The 24,185-nt window shown below is 47.6% G+C and overlaps 1 protein-coding gene across 4 annotated transcripts in view; it reads left to right on the forward strand.

Moving 5' to 3' along the window:
* Positions 1 to 6,599: 6,599 nt before the first annotated feature.
* PTPDC1 (protein tyrosine phosphatase domain containing 1) overlaps positions 6,600 to 24,185 on the forward strand; it is a 31,466-nt gene continuing 13,880 nt past the window's right edge. The window contains exons 1-3 of one of the 4 annotated variants that reach the window (XM_039221440.1): positions 6,600 to 6,784; positions 8,745 to 8,835; positions 22,880 to 23,051. In XM_039221440.1, coding sequence (XP_039077371.1) covers positions 8,754 to 8,835; positions 22,880 to 23,051 — 254 coding nt within the window. In that variant the 5' untranslated portion in view covers positions 6,600 to 6,784; positions 8,745 to 8,753. Of the gene's footprint in view, positions 6,785 to 8,744; positions 8,836 to 22,195; positions 22,414 to 22,877; positions 23,052 to 23,561; positions 23,604 to 24,185 lie in introns of those variants that run through there. The other 3 variants (XM_039221441.1, XM_039221443.1, XM_039221442.1) reach the window with 3 other exon arrangements.

The following is a 24,185-nucleotide window of genomic DNA, read 5'->3' on the forward strand; positions in this document are numbered from 1 at the left end:
TGAACGGTGTGAAGTCAGATCCCGGCTCCACCATCTAATAGCTGTGTGACTGCAGGTAAATTATCTGACTTCTCTTTGCCTTGGTTCTGCAATCTGTAAAATGGGAATAATATATGAACCTAAACATGTTTTTACCGTATGGTCCTGCAGTCGTGGTCCTTGATGTTTGCCCACAGGAGCTGAAAAACCCGTGTCCACACACCTGCACACAGATGTGCACACAGCTCTATTCATAATTTGCAAGCCTTGGCAGCAAGTAGAGTGTCCTTCAGCAGGCGGCTGGATAGACAGACTGTGGTCCATCCAGGTAATGGAATGTTACTCAGCACCAAGAAGAAATGGGCTGCTGGCCACGGAAGAGGAGAAACCTTCAATGTGCGCCCCTAAGTGAAAGAAGCCGATCTGAAAAGGCCACGTGCTGTATGACACCCGGAGAAGGCGGGTCTGTAGGCACAGGGAACAGATCGGGACTCGCTGGGGTGGGGGCGGCGGAGGGTTTTCAGGGCAGTGAAGGTTCTCTCTGTGATCCTGTAGTGACAGATCCATGTCCTTGTGCGTTTGCCCAAGTCCCTAGAATGTCCAGCACCCGGAGCGATCCCTGAGGTGAACCGTGCATCGGGTGACGACATGTCCCTGTGGGCTCATCAACTGTAGTGAAGGTGCTGCCTGCTGGGGGTGTCGACAGTGGGGGCTGTGCGTGTGCGGGTGGGACAGGGGTACGTAGGTACCTTCCACACAGTTCCACGCTGTGAAGCTCAGACTGCCCCTACGATTAACTGTTTTTCTGAGTGGTACTCCCCAAGTGGTGCGGGGTGAGGACTCCGACTCACGACCGACAGGGCGCTGGGAACGGTGGCTGGCTGGGGTCGGCTTCCGTGTTTGTCATCCTAGCATATTATTCGTGAGCATAAGAGTGTTTATGTAGCTGTCGTATGTTCACTCGTATACGGCGAGATGTCTGCTTTTGCCCGCACTGACTGGAAGTTTTCAGCCTCCGATTCTTTGGCCGTGACTGCGGTGGAGAAGGTAAGCCGTGGACACGCTTCTTTAATGTGGACAGAGGGCCTCTTAGATCAAGAGGAGCTGCGCGGAGTGCGGTGGGCGGCAGTGTCCCAGGCCTCAGAGGGGGCACCCGGACGACTCAGCCCCGGGGAGCGGGCGGGCGGGAAGGGTGACGGAAGGCACGCGGGACGGAAGGCGGGGATCCCTGAACCCCGCAGGCGGTCGCAGAGTGTGTCTCTTGTGTGAAATGACTTACTTATGAAGTAGAATGTTCTTTATGTCAAACTCTTACTTGGTGACGACTCTTCTTAACGGTCGTCTTCTTAATCCGTCCGTTGCTGTTCTGAGTTTTAAGTATTAGGTACTAATTAGTGAGCCTGTGATTAATCCTGTATTTTGAGTCATTTCGAGGGACTTCTTGGGATGAAAGCAAATTGTAGGATAGAGTGAGCAAAATATCTGTCATTAGCAGCAGGAAATGAAATTAAATAAGAGGATTATTGTGCAGTGAAATGACAGGATTACTCTTCAAGCCCTCTTTCTCCTGACCCTCCAACCAGGCACAAAACAAATTCGGTTGTGGGTGAAGCTAATGGTTCGTAAATCTTCTTGAGAAGGCCCTCCGACTCTCACTACCGGCAGAGTGTTTTACACGCAGTAAAGGCAGTGCTTTACAGGTTCCCGTAAAATATCACGATACTGGTTTGCTAACTGAAATAGTAATATATTGGTACCTATATGCCAGACATTGTTAGAAGCACACACATACATAGTTGTTCCTTATCCTCACAACAAGCTACAAAAGTCGGTCTAATAATCCTCACTTTACAGGGGGAAAAAATCGAAGCTTAAATGGTTCCTGTGGCCGGCAGTGAACAGAGTCAAGGTTTAAACCCAGACCCCGTGACTGTGCAGGACGGCCCGGTCAGCAGTGCCTCTGGCTGCACTGGGCGTCAGTGTTTTCACGCAGAGTTAATCCACAGTGGACGCTCCTGCAGAGTCCCCTGACAGGGCCCAGGGGGGTTCTGCTTCCAGCCACGGTGAAATCGCAGGGAGCAGGGTTACTCTCTGCCTTAAACAACTAGAAAACCAGATGAAATATGCAAAAATGGGTTTTGGACAGTGGAAAGCAGGCAGCTCGGGACCATGATCTCTGAGAGAAGAGAAGTAGACATGTGTGAGCCCAGGATTGCACCCTGGCTGCCTCCTGGGAGGCAGGTCCCAGGCTGCCATGTGGGATGGGGACAGACACAGAGCTGCCTCGGATATGCGCCAAGGGCTGAGGTGGCTGGAATTTGCGGTGAAGGGCCCTGGGAGAAGGGGTGGCGCTGAGAGGGCCGTGGACGTGTGCAGAGGGCCTGCCCGGCTCCTCTGGCCTCAGTTTGACTGAGTACTGACCGTGCAAACCACCCAAGGCCAGGGGCAGACACAGGAACGAGTGGACAGGATACCGTCCGTGGCTCTCGCATGGCTGGAAGGGGCTCACGTTCCCACCAGCCAGACAAGAAGGGCTTTGTGATTCTCAGAGCAGCAGGTGGAAGCCTGGAAAGGTGTGAGCCTAACGTGAAGGCTGCGGTAGAGCTGCCGTCCTGGCTCCAAAGAATTCGTCTGATGAGACGAGAACAAGAGGCCAGTAGCTGACAGCTGTCGGGTAAGCAGCGGGGTCCCTGGAGGGAGCTGGAAGGTTAGGCGGGGTAGAAGAGGGACTGGTGTTTGGGCCGAGAGGAAGGCCGCGGAATTTGTGGAGCTGTGGAGCTGGGGCTGCCCGACTTTCTACGAAGAGGCCGTGACGAGCAACTGCAAGCATGGAAAGGGGCTGTGTGGACGCCCTTCACTCTCTCCTTTAGCGCTCAGACTCTGAAAGGGCTTGAAGTACACTATTTCCCAAACTGATGTTTATTATGTATCTCAGATCTTTGAAGATTTATAATTTAACACTAAGTACATATAGTAACTCTCAGGTAATTAGACCATTAAAGAAAATATTCCATTTGTTACACTGTTTTTCCTAGGTTAGAAGAATTACCTTTCATAAAAGGCATGTATTCATGTATTTACGGGGCACCTGGGTGGCCCAGTTGGTTAGGTGTCTGACTCTGGATTTCAGCTGGGGTCATGATCTCACAGTTCGTGGGATCAAGCCCTGCATCAGGCTCTGTGCTGGCAGCAAGGAGCCTGCTTAGGGTTTCCTCTTTCTCCCCCTCTCTCTGTCCTTATCGTGCTCATGCTGTCTCTGTTTCTCTCAAAGTAAATACATAAGTACATTAATTAATTAAAACCAGTACTTAAGCTATACAAATGTAGATGATTTACAAAGAGTTTTGTTTTACTATTTTATTTTTTATTATTTATATCCTAGTTAGTTAACATAGTGCAATATTGGTTTTAGGAGTAGAATTCAGTGATTCATCACTTATATACAACACCCAGCACTCATCCCAACAAGCACCCTCCTCAGTGTCCCTCACCCATGTAGCCCCTCTCCCCCCCATCAACCCTCAGCTTGTTCTCTATTGTTAAGAGTGTCTGATGGTTTGTTTCCCTCTCTTCTCTTTTTCTCCCCTTCCCTTCTCATATGTTCATGTTTTGTTTCTTAAGTTCCACATATGAGTGAAATCACATATTTGTCTTTCTCAACTAACTTATTCTGCTTAGCATAATACACTCTAGTTCCATCCACATTGTTGCAGATGGCAAGATTTCATTCTTTTCGATTGCTGAGTAATACTCCAGTGTGTATATAAGCCACATCTTCTTTATCCATTCCTCAGTCAATGGACATTTGAGCTGTTTCCATAGTTTTGCTATTGTTGATAGCAGTGCTGTATACATTGGGGTGCACGTGTCCCTTTGATCTGTATTTTTGTATCCTTTGGGTAAATACCTAGTAGTGTAATTGCTGGGTCATAGAGTAGTTCTATTTTTAGTTTTTTGAGGAACCTCCACACTGTTCTCCAGAGGGGCTCCCAGTTTGCATTCCCACCAGCAGTGGAAGAGGCTTCCCCTTTGTCTGCATCCTTGTCAACACCTGTTGTTTCTCATGTTGCTAATTTTAGCCATTCTGACTGTTGTGAGGTGGTATCTCAGTGTGGTTTTGATTTGCATTTCCCTGATGATAAGTAATGTTGAGCATTTTCCATGTATCTGTTAGCCATCTGGATATCTTCTTTGGAAAAGTGTCTGCTTATGTCTTCTGCCCATTTTTAAATCAGATTATTTGGTTTTGGGGTGTTGAGTTAGGTAGGTTCTTTATAAATTTTGTATACTAACCCTTTATCTGACAATGTCACTTGCAAATATCTTCTCCCATTCCATAGCCTGCCTTTTAGTTTTGTTGATTATTTCCTTCACTGTGCAGAAGCTTTTTATCTGGATGAGGTCCCAGTAGTTCATGTCTGCTTTTGTTTCCCTAGCCTCCAGCGATGTGCCTAGTACGAAGTTGCTATGGCCAAGGTCAAAGAGGTTGCTGCCTTTGTTGTTCTTTAGGATTTTGATGGTTTCCTGTCTCACATTTAGGTCTTTGATCCATTTTGAATTTATTTTTGTGTAGGTGTAAGCAAGTAGTCCAGTTTCATTCTTCTGCATGTTGCTGCCCAGTTTTTCCAACACCATTTGCTAAAGAGACTTTTTTCCATTGGGTACTCTTTCCTGCTTTGTTGAGGAACAGTTGACCATATAGTTGTGGTTCCATTTCTGGGTTTTCTATTCTGTTTCATTTATCTATGTGGCTGGTTTAGTGTCAGTACCATACTGTCTTGATGATTACAGCTTTGTAATATAACTTCAAATCTGAGGTTGTGAGGCCTCCAGTTTTTACTTTTTCAGGATTGCTTTGTCTATTAGGGGTCTTTGTCATTCCATACAAATTTTAGGGTTATTTGATCTAGCTCTGCAAAGAATGCTAGTGGTATTTTGATAGGGATTGCACTGAATGTATAGCTTGCTTTGGGTGTTACTGACATTTTTTTTTTTAATGTTTTATTTATTTCTAGGAGAGAGAGAGAGAGAGAGACAGCATGAGCAGGGGAGGGTCAGAGAGAGAGGGAGTCACAGACTGAAACAGGCTCCAGGCTCTGAGCTGGCAGTCAGCACAGAGCCCGATGTGGGGCTCGAACCCACGAACCGCGAGATCATGACCCAAGCGAAAGTCGGACGCTTAACCAACTAAGCCACCCAGGCGCCCCTGGGTGTTACTGACGTTTTAACAAGGTGACTTTTATAGAGTCACATTAGGATACATATGATATTCTTTGAAGATGGGCCGCCTTTAATTTTGTAGTTTAACTATTATACTTTAGCAATATTGTCAGCCTGCAATAAACAAACAGCATTTATCACCCCAAAATGGGAGACGTTAAATTGGGATTTACATGTTGTATTGGAGAATGTTTTCTTATTGTGGCAGAAAAGTTGAAGTTACAGAAAAATATTATAGGTTGGACTACATAAAACAGTAGGACTGCTAGGCAAAAATATATTTTCACACCGTAAACATATATAAGACATGATAAAGTGTTAAAATAAACTGATTTTTAAATTGTTTTTAATTTTAATCTCAGGTAGTTGACATACAGGGTTATATTAGTTTCAGTTGTACCACATAGTGACTCAGCGCTTCCACGCATGTTCATCACAAGTGCCGTCCTTAACCTGCACCTCCTGCTTCCTCCATCCCTCCGCCCACCTCCCCACTGGTAACCAGCAGTGTGTTCTTTTTCGTTAAGAGTCGGTCTCTTGGCTTCTCTCTCTCTTTTTTTAATCTTTATTCTTTGTTTTGTTTCTTGAATTCCACATATGGTATTTGTCTTTTTCTGATTTCACTTAGCATAGTACTCTCTAGCTCCATCTATGTCATTGCAAATGATAAGATTTCAGTCCTTTGTATGGCTGAGTAATATTCCATTGTGTCTGTACCATATTTTCTTTATCCCTTCATCTATCAATGGACCCTTGGATTTCTTCCATAGTTTGCCTGTTGTAAATAATGCCGTAGTAAACATCGAACCAGTATTTTTGTATCCTTTGGGTAAATACCTAGTAGTACAGTTACTGGATTGTGGAGTAGTTCTATTTTTAACTTTTTGAGGAACCTCCATACTGTTCTCCAGAGTGGCTGCACCCAGTTTGCATTCCCACCAACAGCACAGAATGGCTCCCCTTTCTCCACATCCTTACCAGCACTTGTTTCTTGTGTTGTAAATTTCAGCCATTCTGACAGGTATGAGGTGATATATCATCGTCGTTTTGGTTTTTATTTCTCTGATGATGAGTGATGTTGAGCATCTTTTCATGTGTCTACTAGCCATCTGGATATCTTCTTTGGAAAAATGTTCATGTCTGCTGTCCATTTTTAAATTGGATTATTTGTTTTTTGGGCATTGAGTTGTATCAGTTCTTCATGTATTTTGGATACTAATTGTTTATTAGATATGTTTTATTTATTTTTTTAGTTTCTATATAATTTATTTCTACTGTAATGTTTATGATTTCCTTCTACTATTTTTGGGTTTTGTTTGTTATTTTTCCAGCTCATTTAGGTATAAGGTTAGGTTGTTTATTTGAAAGTTTTCTTCTTCTTTTTTTTAGGGAGCACGAGGGAAAAGAGCAGAAGGAAAGAAAGAGAGAGAATCTTAAGGAGGCTCCATGCTTTGATGCTTAGTGCAGACCGTGATGTGCAACTCAATCCCACTACGCTAGGACGATGACCTGAGCCGAAATCAAGAGTTAGACGCTCAACTGACTGAGCCACCCAGGGACCCTGAGACTTTTCTTGCTTCTTGAGGTAGCCCTATATTGCTATAAACTTCCCTCTTAGAACCACTTTTGCTGCATCGTAAAGATTTTGGACCATTGTGTTTTTGCTTTCGTTTGTTTCCTGTAATTTTTTTTTCTTCTTTATTTCTTGGTTGATGCATTGGTGTGTGATTTTGTTTTATGAAGCCTTGATATTCTTAATATAAAAAAACATCTTCTAAGTCAATAATAAAGGGGAAGATGTCCCAGTAAGGAAAAGGGCTAAGTCCTGACGCAGGCAGTTTATTAATAAATTCAGTAAAAAAAGTTTTTAACATTTATTCATTTTTGAGAGACAGAGAGAGACAGAACATGAATGGGGGAGGGGCAGAGAGAGAAGGAGACATAGAATCTGAAGCAGGCTTCTGGCTCTGAGCTGTCAGCAAGAGCCTGATATAGGGCTCTAACTCACAGACTGCAAGATCATAACCTGAGCTGAAGTCGGACGCTTAACTGACTGAACCATGCAGGCGCCCTGATAAATTCATTTTTTACATTGAGTATAGTTATGTTAGTTTTAGGTGTATAACATAATGATTCAATGTTTATATACATTACGAAATGATCACAATAAGTCTAGATACCATCTGTCCCCATACAGAGTTATTATGGTATTATTAAAGCTTTCAGGCCTTCACCATTGAGTGTGTTGTTAGCTGTGACTTTATCTCTATAGTGTCCTTACCTTGTAATGTAGCACTGTCCAGTGGAATGTCAGGTGAAGCTTGGATTCAATTTTAGATTTTCTAAGAGCAACATTAATAATAAGAATCAGAGAAAATTAATTTTAACATTTTCTTTAACTCAGTATATCAAAAATATTTCAATGTAAAATCACTGTAAAAAATTATTAATGAACTATTGTAGTCTTTTTTTTTTTTTTTTTTTACAAATAGTTTACTGTCAAATTAGTTTCTACATAACACTCAGTGCTCATCCCCAAAGTGCCCTCCTCCATGCCCATCCCCCCTCCCCCCCACATCCATCAGTCCTCAGTTTTTGTCAGCATTCAAGAGTCTCTCATGGTTTGCCTCTCTCCCTTTCCCCCACCATTTCCGCCCTTCTTCTCCCCCTTGTTCCTCCGTCAAGTTCCTCCTAATCCTCCTATACGTGCAAACATATGATATTTGTCCTTCTCTGCCTGACTTATTTCGCTCAGCATAACACCCTCAAGGTCCATCCATGTTGCTACACATGGCCAGATTTCATTGTTTCTCATTGCCATGTAGTATTCCATGGTATAGATAAACCACATCTTCTTGATCCATTCATCTGTTGATGGACACTTAGGCTCTTTCCATGTTTTAGCTATTGTGGAGAGTGCTGCTATGAACATTGGGGTACATGTGCTCCTATGCCTCAGCATTTCTGTATCCCTTGGGTAAATTCCTAGCAGTGCTATTGCTGGGTCATAAGGGAGTTCTATTGTTAGTTTCCTGAGGAACCTCCACACTGTTTTCCAGAGGGGCTGTACCAGTTTACATTCCCACCAACAGTGTAGGAGGGTGCCCGTTTCTCCACATCCTCGCCAGCATCTAGAGTTCTCTGATTTGCTCATTTTAGCCACTCTGACTGGCGTGAGGTGGTATCTCAGTGTGGTTTTGATTTGTATTTCCCTGATGAGGAGGGATGCTGAGCATCGTTTCATGTGTCTGTTGGCCATCTGGATGTCCTCTTTGGAGAAGTGTCTGTTCATGTCTTCTGCCCATTTCTTCACTGGGTTGCTTGTTTTTCGGGCGTGTAGTTTGGTATTGTAGTCTTCTTTGTACTAGGTCTTCAAAATCGTATTTGACACTGACGGCACATCTCACATCTACTATCCACATTGCCAGTGCTGGGGAAACAGCAGAGCTAATGACTATTAGCAGCAGAAGTCTAGCACTTTGTAGGTGATTCATAAATGCACATCCCATAAGCAAATTCTCAAAATGTAATCTGTTTTTCCCCAGCAGACTACCATGCCTGCGGGAATCTTGCCTCAAAATGAAGAACCTCACTCCACTTTGGTGAATGACAGTGCATACGCCGCCCACATGAAGGGTAAGCACTCTGATATACTGGATGTCTCGTGCAGAGTGGCGTCTAATGAAACAGGGAGCAGACATGACGGACAAAGCTCGGGGCCTCATGCCGCCAGATGCAGCCACTGCTTACAGCTTTTCTTTATTTCTGCCTCCCTGTTTTGACCTATTAAAACTCCTTTTCAAAATCCTGAATAACAGGTCTTTTGAGAAGGAGTGTTGAAAACAGTTTGCCTCCTGCATTATCCTTAGACTGAAGTGACTTCTTCTCATCTCTTGTGAGTCAAGCTTTCTCTTTCATCTCTCGCAAGTGTCACTTCGAAGCGGGTACCCCTGCGCCTCCCAGTTTGTTTCTCCTCCGTCCCATCCCACACGTTTGATTTTTCACATGGTAGCCCTGGAAAGAAGGGTGCTGTGACACAGCTACTGGGCTGGTCTCTGATTTCTGCCACAAGCCGTCAGCCAGACCTCGGGTCATTTTTGTTGGCAAGACTGTTGCGTGGTTTTGGTCCTGCCCTGTTCACGTTAGTGCTCCCGTATGGGGAACCTTGAAGGGCTTCCCCTGGGACGGATTAGGTAACGTACAGAAAGTAAAGGGGCAGGGGTCTGAAGGTATTGCGGTCCTGTGCTCGCCGAGAATAATGGGCTCTGTGGACTCCTCTCTCGTTGGACTCTGACCATGCCACCAGGGGGCGCCCTCTCTCATCAGGTAACCAGTGTCTCCCTCCTCTTCTCTTGTCCGAATTCTAGCTCCTTGTAGACCCTTCTGCATCCGTCTGCGCCTGTCTGGCTCTGATGGGACAGCCTACTGGTAACCACCATTTGTGGACAGTGTCTGAGAGCCATACTTACTGCTAGTTCCCTGTTTAAGAAAGAAGCGCTATCTCAGATAAGGGCAGTAGCAGTGTCTACTTACTGCTTCCTCTGTAGAATAATGTGGGTTTTTTCCATAAAGGATGCTCAAGCTAGCAAGCCTGGGTCAGATAGACCTTTTTCCCTCTCCCTTCTTCTGTCGAAATGTCCCTAAAGGCTGGTGTTTCCCAGCAGGGATTCTCTTGGTTTCTGAGACAGGTAAGTCTTCATTGTACAGGAGAGCCCAGCATGCGGAAGACGGCCTCCCTGACCGAGTCCTGTGACATCCCCAGACTGCAGTGACGACCAGAAAACACCATGCATCTTCAGATGCCCTGGGAGAGGTCGTAATGCCCATGTTGTGATCCTCTGGCAAAGCTGGTTTTACCTCTCCTAAAACCATCTCTTTAACTGAAATTTTCCTCATTGTTGGGGGCGCCTGGGTGGCTCAGTCAGTTAAGCATCTGACTTTAGCTCAGGTCACGATCTTTTGGTTTGTGGGTTTGAGCCCTGTGTTAGGCTCTGTGCTGACAGCACAGATTCTGTGTCTCCCTCTCTCTCTCTGCCCCTCCCCCATTCACACTGTCTCTCTGTCAAAAATAAATAAAATTTTTAAAAATTAAAAAAATTTTCTCATTGTATAAAATGTAGCTAATTAAAAAAATTTTTTAATAGTTTTTTATTTATTTTTGAGACAGAGACAGAGCATGAGCAGAGGAGGGGCAGAGAGAGAGGGAGACACAGAATCTGAAATAGGCTTCAGGCTCTGAGCTGCCAGCACAGAACCCGAAGTGGGGCTCGAACCCACAAACCGTGAGATCATGACCTGAGCCAAAGTCAGACACTTAACCGACTGAGCCACGCAGGCGCCCCATAAATGTAGCTAATTTTTAAATAGAAAAAAGTCTGGAGAAATAAGAAACTTACTGTATATCTAACTTTTTTAGAGTGAGTCTCATCTCTAAAGGTAGTTATACTTATTGGGTTAACATTGGGCTGGGAAGCATTTTTTTTTTAATGTTGGCTAATGAACCATAGGGAAATTTAATTAGGGGGTAGGTAAGTAAAGTATTTAAATTATTTTTAAAGGAAAATAAGAAGCCAACTCAACAAGAAGTAGCTTTAGAATGAGATGAACCTAGATTGATATGTTGGTTCTACTTTTTGGAAAAAATTTGTGGGGAAATTTCAAACATTCACAAAAGTATACAGAATCCTATAAAGACCTCTGTGGAGGTAGCACTGCCCATACAGGCTCCAGTGGAGACCCCACCCCCAGGGAGGTCCCCTTCCCCAAGAGGTGCCATCCCTCATCTTCGACAATTTTGGCTCGCTTACTTCCTCTACTCCTTTCCCTGCTTCTGTATTACTTCCTTTCATTCCTTAACCATATCACCATCACCATAACTAGAAAAATTTAACACCAGTCGCCTAACATCCTCAATATCTAAACATTGTTCAGATTTCTGGTTGTCTCATAGACGCATGTATGTTTGCGTTGCGATCCATCAGAAGCCATATTGTATAATCGGTCCCTATGTGTCTTACATCTCTTTTACCTGTAGGTTTCTCCCTCTCTTTCCTTACAATTTATTTGTTGAAGAAACCAGGTTTTTTGCCCCATGGAGTTTGCCACAATCTATATTTTCCTGATTTTATTCCCATGTTATTTCCTATAAACTGGATTAGTGGAGGGATGTAGAGCCTAATCAAGTGTTTATTTATGTATTTATTTATTCATGGATGGTGCTGTATTTTTCCATCAGAATGCCTGTGATGGCTGGTCATCTCTCATGTTGAATGTTAGTTCTTTCATTCTGCAAGAATTTCAGACTCACATAAACTATTTTTAAAAAATCCCTAAATACTGTTTACCCAGAGACCCCCACTCAAGTTTGGTCAACTGTGCCAGTAGCATCCTTTAATAGCAGAAGGATACTTGTCATGTTTTTCCAGTTTTTCTGTGACCACAGTCCTTCCTTGGCCTCTGTGACGCTTACAGGCCAGGTGCTTTGCAGCATATGCCTCACTGTGGGTCTGTCTGCTGTTTCATCGTAACGACATTAAGGTTATGCGTTTCTGGCAGGAACATCACAGAAATGACTTCATTCTCTTCTCACGACATCCCGTTAGGTGACCCAGAACGCCATCTTGCTGCATTCCTGGGTGCTCAGTTTGACCACGTCAGTGCAGTGGTGACTGCGAGATATATCTACTGTAAGTTGTTCCTTCTCCCTCCGAGTTCACACTTGGTGGAGAGGTACCAGGCCACAGTGAGCTCCCTGGTCTTCCCCCAGCTCTCTCCCAGCCCTGCACCATCCGCTCGCATCTCTTGCCTGAATTAAGCATCATGATGCCAGATGACTAAGGGGAGGCTTCCTGACCCCATCACTGCTTCTGCGTTTCTTAGCTGGCATTCTCCAGGAGCGGAGAAGGGAAGGAAGAGCTTTCCATTCCCGCTGGTTCGGTCAGTTGCTTTCCGTTCCGGTGTAGCTTCTTCACCTGTTCAGGGAGTGTAATCTTTCACTGTCATTTGTTTTCACACTCCGCTGTCCCCCATGGGGCCAGAAGAGCCCCTCTATCCTGTAGCCGAGTCACCTGGACACATCGGCACTCACTGCTCCCCGCCTCCTGGCCCAGCCCTGAAGTTGCCCATTTCTGCTAGGAGCCCTGGTTCCTTCCAGTGCAGAATGCTGTTGGGAAACCCAAGATGTGCCTGCTCTCTGCTGCTGGGATAGCCCAGTCCCACGCTCCCTGCGAGGCAGAGCCAGGAAATAGAGGTTATAAGTGTGCGTTCATATCTACCCACTCTTAGGCGTATTTGTTTTTGTTTTTGTTTTTTTTAAATATTTTTTTATTTATTTCTAGGAGAGAGAGAGAGACAGCATGAGCAGGGGAGGGTCAGAGAGAGAGGGAGTCACAGACTGAAACAGGCTCCAGGCTCTGAGCTGGCAGTCAGCATAGAGCCCGACACGGGGCTCGAACCCACGAACCGCAAGATCATGACCCAAGCGAAAGTCGGACGCTTAACCGACTAAGCCACCCAGGCGCCCCTAGGCGTATTTGTTTTTATATATTGAAAACCATGAGTTCATACTGGTACTTCCTGTTGACTCATCCATCACCATACCATCGTTCTAGCTTTTCCCGTTATTAAGTTTATAACTCCCTTCTCCAAGAATGAGGAACCTCGCTTCCATTTCATCAGTCTTCCTGTTCAGGACCGGGCCCCCAGCCCTGCCCTGCTTTTGCTCTCCTCGGCTTGTCTTCCACACGGGGCCTGTGCCCTGGTGGCGCGAGTGCCACAGACTCTGCTACAACTGACCTCCAGCAGACGGGTTGGGACCCTGACCACCAGCAAGATGAAAACCCACATACAACTCTCGACACCTCGAAAACCTAACCACTAATAGCCTCCTGTTGTCTGGGAGCCTCCCCAACAACTGTTGATTAACACATATCTTGTGTATTATATACTATATTTTTACAATAAGGTAAGCGAGAGAAAAGAAAATGTTATTAAGAAAATCCTAGGGAAGAGAAAACACATTTACGGTGTTATACGGTATTTATCCAAAGACATCTGGTATATGTGGACACGTGCAATTCAAACCCATGTTCAAGGGTCACCTGTGGTTGCCTTCCTTGTGTGGGGCCTCCCCTCTGCTAAATAGGCCTGCCTTGTGGCTGTTTTTATCTTGATTATGTGTACACTTTTAATTAAAATATTGAGATAATGATACAGTCACATGCAGTTGTAAGTCATTTACCCTTCACTCCGTTTCCACCAGTAGTAACATCTTACATGTCTGTAGTCCAGTAGCCCAGCCAGCAGGTCGACGTTGTTGCAGTCCAGATACAGGACAGCACTGTCACTGCAAGGATCCCTCCTGTTGCCTATTGTAGCCAGACCCACTTCCTCCCGTGAGCCTGGCCCCTAACAAGTACTCATCTGTTCCCACTTCTATGACTTTGTCATCTCAGAAATCGTGTATAAGTGAAATCACACAGCATGTAGCCATTTAAGTTGTTTGGAGCCATTCTCTTGTCCATGGTATACTTGTTCTTACTGTTGAGTGGCTTCCCTGGTGGGGTGCACGACAGGGTGTTTATCCGTTCTGTCATCAAAGGAGGCCAGATGGTTTCGGTTTGGGGCTCTTGTGAACACACACGAGCAGCTTTATGTGTGAGCAGGAGTTCTCCCGCCTCTGGGCCAGGGGTCAGGAAGGAACCTCCTAGGTCACACAGTAGTTGCATGTTTAGTTTTATAGGAGACTGCCAAAGTGGTAACCAAAATGGCTGTGCCATTTTGTGTCCCCAGGCAGTGAACAAGTGATCAGATTTCTCTGTTGTTTCACTGTCCCAGCAGATGTATGCTCCGCTCACTCACTAGGGCCAGGAGGCCTTCCGAGATCCCTGATGGTTTTGTGTACAAACAATCACATTTGCAAATAAGGACAGTTTTATTTCTTTCCTTTACAGTCCGTATGCCAGTATTCTCTTCTGGCCTTACTGTAGTGGCCCAGCACTTCTGCCAAGCAGAGAGAGTTAGGAGGGTGACTGGCCTTGGCTTCCTCCTGACCTCAGGGAGAAGACAGTCTTTCACCTTTCAGTGTGATGCTTAGAGATTCCGGCACGTTCTACAAGTTGAACCAGTTGCCCTCCATTGTTAACCCACTGAGATTTTTTTTGGTCACAAAAGGCCATTGGAATTTGTAGAATGCTTTTTCTGTGTCAGTTGATACAATTATTTTTTCTTTAGCTTGTTGATTCGGTAGGTTTTATTAATTTTGGATATTTAACCACCCTTACCATACCTACAATAAATCTCATGGGCAGTGCTGTGTAATTCTATTTATGCATCGCTGGATTTGATTTGCTGATATTTGTTCAGACTTTGTGCTTAAGTTCTGGAGAGACAGACATTGGACTACTCTTCTCTTCTTTTGTACTATCTTTGTTCTGGTGAAAGAGTAATCCTGGAAGGGGGCGGGAATGTTCCATCCTCTATTTACTGGAAGACACTCTGAAAACTGGTGCTCATTCTTCTTTAGATGTTTGGTGGCATTTTCCAGTGTCTCTGCAGTAGTCTTTTGCCCCAGGATCCTGCAGATTTTTTGTTTATCACATAGTAATTTCAAGTAATACTTGAAATTACTTTTCTGCCTTCAAGGTACTCAAGTGCCCAGACAGGTTAGAACAAACCCATACAGTAATTTTCAAATAAGGTTTTCTCTGCTTATCCCGGAACCAGGGAGCAAGGTCCCACGCTGGAATGTAGACTGCCACTGTCTTGTCGGCTGCCAAGCTGGTGGGGGGGGGGACAGGGACAGGCGATCAGTCATCAGAACGGTGTGGTACTGGCATAAAGACAGACATAAACCGGTGAATAGAGTAAGGATCTCTCACACACACACACACACACACAAACACACACACACACACACAACCTTAGCTGTGTGGTTAAATGATTTTTGCCAAGGACGACAAGTCCGTTCATTGGGGTAAAGACAGTGTTTCCATCAGGTGGTGGTGAGAGACTAGGAGTGCATGTGCAGAAGAGTGATTTGGGGTTCTTACCTTAGGCTCTGTGCAAAAATTAACTAAAAATGGATCAAAATCCTAAACCTACGAGCTGAAAGTATAAAACTCTTAGAAGAAAACTTAGAGGAAAAGCCTCATGACGCTGGAGTTGGCTGTGATTTCTTGGCAGTGACAGAAGAGCATAGGCAACAGGAGGAAAAAATAGATAAACCAGACTTCATCAAAATTTAAAACTTTTGTGCTTCAAAAGATGCCATCGGCAGAACGAGACGTCAGCCTACAGAGTGGGAGAGACTGGAAATCACAGAGCTGTCTAAGCAGGGACCGACACCCAGAATACATAGACACCCCCGAAGCGCAGCAGCCTGCCTTGGAGATGGCGGGACGGGAGGCGACACTTCTCTCGGAGAGATGCGCAGACATCTGATAAGCACATGGACAGCGTATTTTAACCGCTTTGGAAATGCAGACCAAAACCACAGTGAGATCGACTGCATATCTACGCGGATGGCTGTCACCAAAGCAAACAAGCCAACCAGAAATAGCGGGTGTGGGCAGGTGAGAGACTGGAGTCCTTGCATGGTGCACGTGTGGTAGATGGTGCCACTACTATGGAAAACAGCATGGCAGTGTCTCAAAAATTTTAAAGAAGAATTAGCATATGATCCAGCAATTCCGTGTGTGTGTATATACTAAAAGAATAGAAAGCAGAGACTCAAGCATATTCTTGTACACCCACGTTCATACAGTGCTCACCGTAGCCAGAAGTTGGGAGCAAGCCGTGTATCCGTCAGCAGATGCACAGGGGAAACATGGTGTGGCCTGTATGTACACTGTGATAATGATGCGGCCTTCGGAAAGAAGGAGATTCTGACATCTGCTGCAGCGTGGACGAACCCTGAGGACGTTACGCTGAGTGAATACGCCAGGCACAGGAGGACCAGTACTGTGTGATTCCACTTTCAGAGGAACTATAGTCGTCACATCCATAGGGACAGACCGTCGAGTGGGTGCCAGGCACTGGGTCGGGGGGAGATGGGAAGGTAGTGTAAAGGGGTCAGACTTTTGGTTTAGGAAGATGAAGTTCTGGAGACGGTTGGGACAGTTGCACAATGTGAAGGTACTTAATGTCACTGTACACTTAAAACCGACTAAGTGGTCATTTTTACTTTCTATATAGTTTACCACAGTTAACAAAGGGAAAAAGGAAAATACCCTCTCTTCCCCTTTTCCCTTCCCTTCTGGAACAAATCAGTGTAAAAGCCACTGGCAGGGCCACGAAACACAGGCGAGTGCCACAGCAGGGTGGCAAGTGTGCGAGAGGCTGGCCCGACTTGAGGAGTCAGAGCCTCCTGGGGTTAGCGGGGCTCCTGTGTGTGGCCGGGGGTCCCAGTGCAGCATCGGAACACACACACGGCCCGGCTCCCCGAAGGTGGTGGTGACCGCAGTGGGGGGACATGGGTCACACACAGGGTCCTCCTGATTAAGGATGACAGAAAAGCAGGGGGAGCCTGTGTGTTGGATTGGGATTGGTAGTACCAGGGTGCACGCATGTAGAAGTAAATGTGGCCGGGGGCGCCTGGGGGGCTCAGTCAGTTAAGGGTCAAACTTGGACTTGGGTCATGATCTCATGGTTCGTGGGTTCGAGACCCATGTCGGGCTCTGTGCTGACAGTTCAGAGCCTGGAACCTTCTTCGGATTCTGTGTCTCCCTCTCTCTCTGCCCCTCCCCTGCTTACACTGCCCCCCTCTCAAAAATGAATAAATGTTTTTAAAAAATTTAGAAATAATGTGTCTGCAAACGTGGAATGTGTGTATGTGTTTTTTTTTTTTTTTCCTTTTTAAGTTTATTTATTTCAGAGAGAGAGAATGATCAGGGGACGGGCAGAGAGAGAGGGAGAGAGAATCCCAAACAGGCTCCACACTGTCAGCACAGAGCCCAGCGTGGGGCTCAAACTCACAAATTCTGAGATCATGACCTGACCCAAAACCAAGAGTCAGACACTTAACTGACAGAGCCCCCCAGGTGCCCTGTGTGCTGAGCAGGCCCGCGGGCGGCAGCATGCCCGCAGCTGCGAGCACCCCCAGCTCCCAGCCTTGTTCCTCAGTGCCGTTCTTCACCTGTGAACCCCGGGCTCTGGGGATCTAATCATGAGGGCACAGACACATTCTACAAGGTGACCGCCTGTACTCCGCAGAGGTCGAGGGCGTCAGAGTCCAGCAAAGACCACAGAGCTTGCTCTAGCATGAGCGAGAGACAGGACAGCGTGTGGTTCTGATGCTGTGGCATGGTTTGCCTCGGGAGCACCAAAGCCACCTGGGCGGCATGTCTGCAGCGTATTCTCAGATGGTTCAAGAAAAATTATTCTTTGTATTATCTTTTTAAGTTTGAGATTGCTTCAGAATAAAAGATCATCTTTTCTAAAAACATTTTTAAATTCCCTGACTGTGTGGCATGCTGCTGAGCCGTCCAGCAAGACAAAACTCGTGAAGAGGCCGTCAGAGACCTTTGCCGGAGCAACTTTCTGTGGTTGGCAGAGGCCAGAGGGACACTGTGTATCTCAGAAGCTGAGATACACAGTGGCAGCAGTCCACGTTTTAGAGCGCTGGCTGTGAAGGTGGCTGAAGGGGCCTCGGAAATAGGGGCTGTGGTCAAGGGTCTGGAACCAGTGACGTCTGCTTGGAAAATCAGGAAGCCTCAGCCCAAGTAGGGCAAGTTTTGGAGAAGTTCTGTCTTCAAATATTTGAAGATCTTGCAAAGTCAAAGAGATGCTAACTTGTGGAGGAACGAAGCAGAGCCAGTGTTCACAGAGGGGGGGCTCTGACTGGCCGTGGGGACCACGCCGAGCTGTCCAGCAGCTGCATGCCTGCTAGTCCTGCGAGAAGTGAGCCTCCCGGCGCAGAACGTGGCAAGCAGACACGGCGCAGTTGGCATCCTGCCCGGCTCCTGGACGTGGCTGGCCTGGTGACTGAGGGCTGGGGCCACATGGACCTGCAGCTCCCACCACGATCACATGATGTTGTTCAACTAGGAAGTTCCCCGCCATTTCTGAAACCTTGAACGTGAGAGAAAATGACTGGTTCTTGGGGCTCCACGTCTGCTTTAACCGCTGCGCATGGCAACTGGAGAGGAGAGGACAGTGGGATTCCCCCGGCGCTTACTGCCCTCATCGCAGGACTAGACGGTTTCACATTTGCAGTGACCAGGACATCCCTGATTCCATAAACTATTCTGAACTGGCGAAGTTCTGGTTGCCCATCTGCACACAGGCCATTGCCCGGGAGCGTGTTACGACATGGAGATGGGCACCCAATGCCCCCATTCTTCATGCTTTGAGGGGCCGTCTATGCGTTGGTGGTGACAGCAGCTCAGGGCATTGTTTTCCTACTTCCTGGAGCCTGGTTTCTTTTTAGAGACCGCATATTTGGAAGTGAAGAGAAGGGTAAGAATAGTAGGAAGGTGGGGTCCCCATGCGTCTATATTTAGGGAATGTAGGAAACTGACATTTTTTTCTTATGTATTTTTCATCGGCAAATATGTTGGCAGAGCAGTGAAAACAGATGATTTATTAGCAGGTGAGTGGGAAGGCACTTGTGGCAAATAAACCAGAACTGTGGGTGGACAGGGAGCTTATAATAATGGCGCTCTCTGTGGCCACCAGGGGAAGAAGACACTCTTTACCTTTTAAGTATCTGCTGAAAGCATGGCCCCTCACAAAATTACCCTGACTCTAAAAAGTTCTGTTTTATATAGAGCATGAAATAGGAATTAAAAGTCTTGTTGCTTCTGTTTGTCTAAAGAGAAGTCTTCTATTTTTTTCCTACTGGGGATTTCTTTTTTTTTTTTTTTTTAATTTTTTTTTTTTAATGCTTATTTCTGAGAGAGAGAGACATGTGAGCAGGGGAGGGTCAGAGAGAGAGGGAGACGCAGAATCTGAAGCAGCTCCAGGCTGTGAGCTGTCAGCACAGAGCCCGACGCGGGGCTCGAACCCATGAACCATGTGATCATGACCTGAGCTGAAGTCGGACGCTCAACCGACTGAGCTACCCAGGCTCCCCTGGGGATTTCAGTATTAAAATGTTTTTTCTCAGAGTCCAAATAGTTCATCATTAGCCATCTATAATTCATCCCGATTATAAGTTATTTATTATAATTTGATATGAATTTGTAAGTATAAATTATAAACTAAATTTTCTAGTGTATTTTTTGGCTGTACAAATATGCTTTCTTAATGAACACAAAAGGAAAGACCAGTTTGGTACAAGTATAATACTTTTTCTTCCAGGAGTTTGAAAACAATTTCTTTAGAGTTGTTGCAGGATTGATATCTGGCAACTTTCTGTGAACAAAAACATGGTTTTTGCAGGCCACAAATTAAGGAGATGTGAGATTTCTGAGGTCAGTGAGGTAGAAACAAAGCATCTCCGAGAAGGCTTTTTTCGATCCTATTTTAATGCCATGTTTCTCTCTGACGTCTGAAAAAACCTGTATTGGGTTTTTAAAAATATTTCCCCTTTCAGCGTCTTCACACGTGGTTGTTGAAACATGTAAAGACTCAGCCAAATGGAAGTCTGAGTTTTGACGGTGCAGTCTGCTCACCAGCCACCTCACCCCTGGGGGTTTGCGGAAGGAGAAACGCTGAAATAAAAAGGCCCTGGGCCTGAAATGTTTGTGTCTTGTTTGTAAATAAAGTTGGGGATGGTGGCCTGAATGTCTGGCAGCGAGGGCGGGAGTGGGTCAATGGCGATGTTCCTGCGTGTGTATCTGTGAGTGAGCCCCCGGGCGGGCGTGAAGAAAGGCAGAGAATGGCTTGTGGTGTGCTTCCAGATGCCCAAGGTCCCTGTGCGGACAGACCGGAGGGGAGGGGCGGTGGCGGTCTAGGGGGACAGACAGGAGCGGGGACAGGCAGAAGGGGGGCGATGTGGTCTCAGGAGGGACGGAGGCTCACTTCCCTACCAGAAAACCGTTTGGTACAGGTTAAAATGAGCTTTCTTGGAGGCTGAGTCGGCCGAGCGGCGGTGCTTTGCGGGGGAGCAGGGTGAGCCCCCGGGTGGACCTGCAGCGCCTTGGGCGTCCAGGCTGAGCCAGAGGATGTGCTCGCAGGAGGGCCTGCACTCAGGGTGCCCGGGCGCCCACTCGGTGCTGACACGTTTAAGTGAGTCGGCCACTTCTGCGGATTTCACAGCGGAGACGAGTCTTGAGAGGACACGTGAGCCGTCCGTCCTTCCTCAGCTGCGTGCAGACCAGGCCCGCCCTTGGCAAAGCCATTTTCCTTGGTGAAAGCGTTGAGAGCAGCGTCCCTTGCGCCCTCATCTGGGGGTGTCCTTAGCGCCGCAGGCGTGAGACGTCTCCTACTCGCACGCCTTTCCCACAGTGGAGCTGGCCACCCGGCCGCGGGACCTGAACCCCAGCTCCCAGCTGTCCGCTCATGCAGGCTCTGGCACGTTGCTTGAATCCGCTCGCTCTGCAGCTGTCCCAGCAGGCTCCTGGGCCTCGGCTCCCCGCCCCGTGACCCGCCACCGAGAGCCTTGCTTGGACCCTCTACCCCGCACAGCAGAGGCCGGCCCCTGAGTTAGAGGCCGGGAGGCTCCAGCTCCCCCGAGATGTGGGCCCTGTACTCTGGGCTCTCCCGTAGGGCTCTGTGGAAGCTGCGCTTTCTGGTCGCTTATGCGAACGGGGCCTTGTGGCTCAGTCGGTTGAGCATCTGACTCCTGATCTCAGCTCGGGTCTCGATCTCAGGGTGGTGAGTTCAGGCCCCGCGTCAGACTCTGCGCTGAGTGTGAAGCCTACTTAACAACAACAATGACTTTTTTCCCATCGCTGTATGTGAAGTGACAAGGTCCTGGCACTACACGCAGAGTAGGAATTTGGGCACCAACTTAGCTTCTCTGTCTGGGTTGGGGAGTTAGGCATGTGCTTTAGAAGGAGCTTGCCGACAGCATGGCTGAACCTAGGAAATGAACAAACACACAAGTGCTCTGTGTGCACGCGGCTGAAACACCCCCTGGAGAGACAGAGAGAGGCAGGGAGACGGGGCGGGCGCAGCCCATGCCTCCAAAGGAGGAGGCGACTGCAGTGCTGGATTGTCTGTTCTCAGCTTGCAGCCTCCTCCTCACCCAGCTCCTGACAGGAATGTGGTACTTAGTGAATTTTTTCTGCACGCCTCCACCAGGACATTCCTGAAGCGTCGCCCACTCCCCAGCACCCCCCACCCCCCACACACCGCAGTCAGTGACAAAAGGCACAGAATTGCATCTGGGAGTTTCTGAGAGGCCTGGCTGCTGTCACAGCCCAATAAAGGCACGACCAGGGGTTGTGTTGTCATGTTCTGAAAATAAAACTACTAAAGTAAAGGTCTTCTGATTAAAACATCAACCCTACACACGTCTTTATTCTATCCCTATATTTTTTAAAAACTGTATAGAGAAAATTACAGGAGGCATTGGTTTTGAGGAACTGAGTGGTGTTTTAATAACAATAGGAGCTGTGCTGCGAATCCTTCCTCAGGGTTCACTTCCCTGCCCTGGGCCCAGAGGGGTGGAAACGGAAGGGATTTCAGGATGTTCAGAGAACAGATACGAAAGGAACAGCAGAATTTAAACCTTTTAAAGTGTGTATAAAAGGCGGTGTCTGTGTCATAAACACATTTTTCTGGATTCACCACAGTGTGTTCGATGTAATTCTTTGAGCTGTTAGAACTTCCAACTGTGTCTGAGAAACAAAAGAGACTAGCTGCAACTTAGGTATAATCTATTGAAAATACACGTTCCTCTTCCCTCTGCTCAAACAATCCGTCCAAACTGCAGTCCATTCATGTGGGATTTCGCGGGTGCAGCTCTGAGTGGGAATCAGTAGTTTCTTTGTTCGTCACCACGGCAACAGGCCCGCCTCTCGGGCTGGTAGATCTCGCAGGCTGATCGCAGGCTGGTGCTCAGGGCTCAGTAAGTTGGTGGCGGAGCGGGCTGGCGCTGCCATCCCCTGCCATGCAGGACCTGCCCCGGCGGGGCTCCGCCCTGCCCTTCCTCAGCGCCTTCCTGCAGGGCCGCCGGCACTCGGCCTCGGACCCCGTCCTGCAGCTGCAGCCGGGCCGCCGGGGCTCCGCCGCCCAGACGCTGTCCTCGTCCTCGCTGCAGGTGATGGTGGCCGTGGCCTCCGTCCACCGCGCCGACAGAGACCCAGCGTGCCTCCAGAGAAAAAGTAAAGCTCTTTTCCTTCTTTGAGATGGCCGCAGCTTTGAGTATAAACTCGGAGCGAAGCCGGTGTGCTGTGCTGAGACCTTCTAGGGTTTGACAGTTAATTCTGTGTTCTGCTTTTTACCGTCTGTTGTACTCAGGGCCTCAATGGACATGGAATAGGAGATAACGTGATTGAATGTTTTGTGCTTTTTCATTAAATACATAATTTTTGAAAAAATACTCATGCCCTTGTAAAAGATCTGCTTTCCTGTTTCTTCCTCTTCGCCAGCAGTGTGACACGTGGAGGTGATCGTGTGTGAGAGCCTTTTCTCTGCTGGGAGACCCTGCACGGAGACGCCAAGGCAGCAGCTCCATTGTGACAGAATGAGGGGACGCAGCGCGGGCTGTCGTCTCCAGTCCTGGAAGCTGTTCTCATGTTACTCTTCCATTTGGAGAATAGATTTTGAATCTTCCCTTCCTTATATCTTCTAGGGAATCCAGGACGCCCAGCGCCAAAGTACACAAAGGTGGGAGAGCGGCTGCGGCACGTGATTCCCGGACATGTGGCCTGCTCCGTGGCGTGTGGTGGCAGAGCTTGCAAGTACGAAAACCCAGCGCGCTGGAGCGAGCAAGAGCAAGCCATCGAGGGGGTCTACTCGTGCTGGTGAGTGGCCCCGGGGCGGGCCATCGAGGGGGTCTACTCGTGCTGGTGAGTGGCCCCGGGCGCCTGCGCTGGGCAGCGGGCCATCGAGGGGGTCTACTCGTGCTGGTGAGTGGCCCCGGGCGCCTGCGTTGGGCGGCGGGGCCGTGCGGCCAGCAGGTCTCAACCCCATGTGGGCCTGTGGGAACCTCCGTTTCCTCATCGGTGAGATGGAAATAATAAAACCACCCCGTAGGGGTATTTTAAGTAAGAGAAATGGTGTGTGTAAAGTATTGTAAAGAAACGCTAACTGGAGAGGTCTTAAATGTCACAAGTTACTGGAAATACCGGGTTCGGCTGTAAGGTTACGTTACGAGGTGCATGTGTAGGTTTCTGGTCTGACACAGGTACCGTTGGCCTCCTGTGTGCTCCTGTCTGCTGCGTGAAAGGGCGCACCTGGGCGCACACGCTGCCCGTCCGCCTCAGTGGGGAGCGGTGCGCAGTGTTGGTTCGGTGGACGGCGTAAGGCGCGTGCGTTGTGCGTGGTATGGACTGCAGCTTGCACGGCATTCAGTCGTACTACTTTCTGTTATGAACAGTAAACTGTTTATGCTTGTTTTGATGTAGTGATACCTCTGAAAAATTCTGGTAATCAAGCCAAATCACGCCTGAAACCCACTAAGAGTTCACTGTTTAAAGAACTCTATCGGTGAGTCATTTCCTGCGGCGAGAATCCACTTACAAGTCAGACGCTTGTCCACTGGCTTGGCTGACTGCGCCCTGCGCCTTTGTGTCCTGGGGTGCTGGCACATGTGTGGTGGTGGGGTCGGCGGCCGCCCCGAATGTGCTGTTCCTCGAGTTCTAGCCTGAGGAATGTTGTGAGAAGGCAAGCACTGTTCCTGAGATGTGGTCGGATCCTAAATTTCTAATAATGCAACTTGAGGCCACATTAATGTTTTTGTTTTGTTGTTGACTAAGCCATCTTTCACCTCTGATGCTTTCATGGTACTTCTGTCCTTGCCTCGGTCTAAGTACTGCTGAACTTGGGGGGGTCCCCGTTAAATGCCAGGGCTCAGCCGACGTCCCTGTTCGTGGGGCCCACAGCCCCCGGTGGCCTGCCTGGTAGGTCTCTCACCAGAGCCCAAAGCGGGGGCCACT

The sequence above is a fragment of the Hyaena hyaena genome, unplaced genomic scaffold, assembly GCF_003009895.1.
Source record: "Hyaena hyaena isolate Hyena2069 unplaced genomic scaffold, ASM300989v1 scaffold_987, whole genome shotgun sequence".
Lineage (NCBI taxonomy): Eukaryota > Metazoa > Chordata > Mammalia > Carnivora > Hyaenidae > Hyaena > Hyaena hyaena.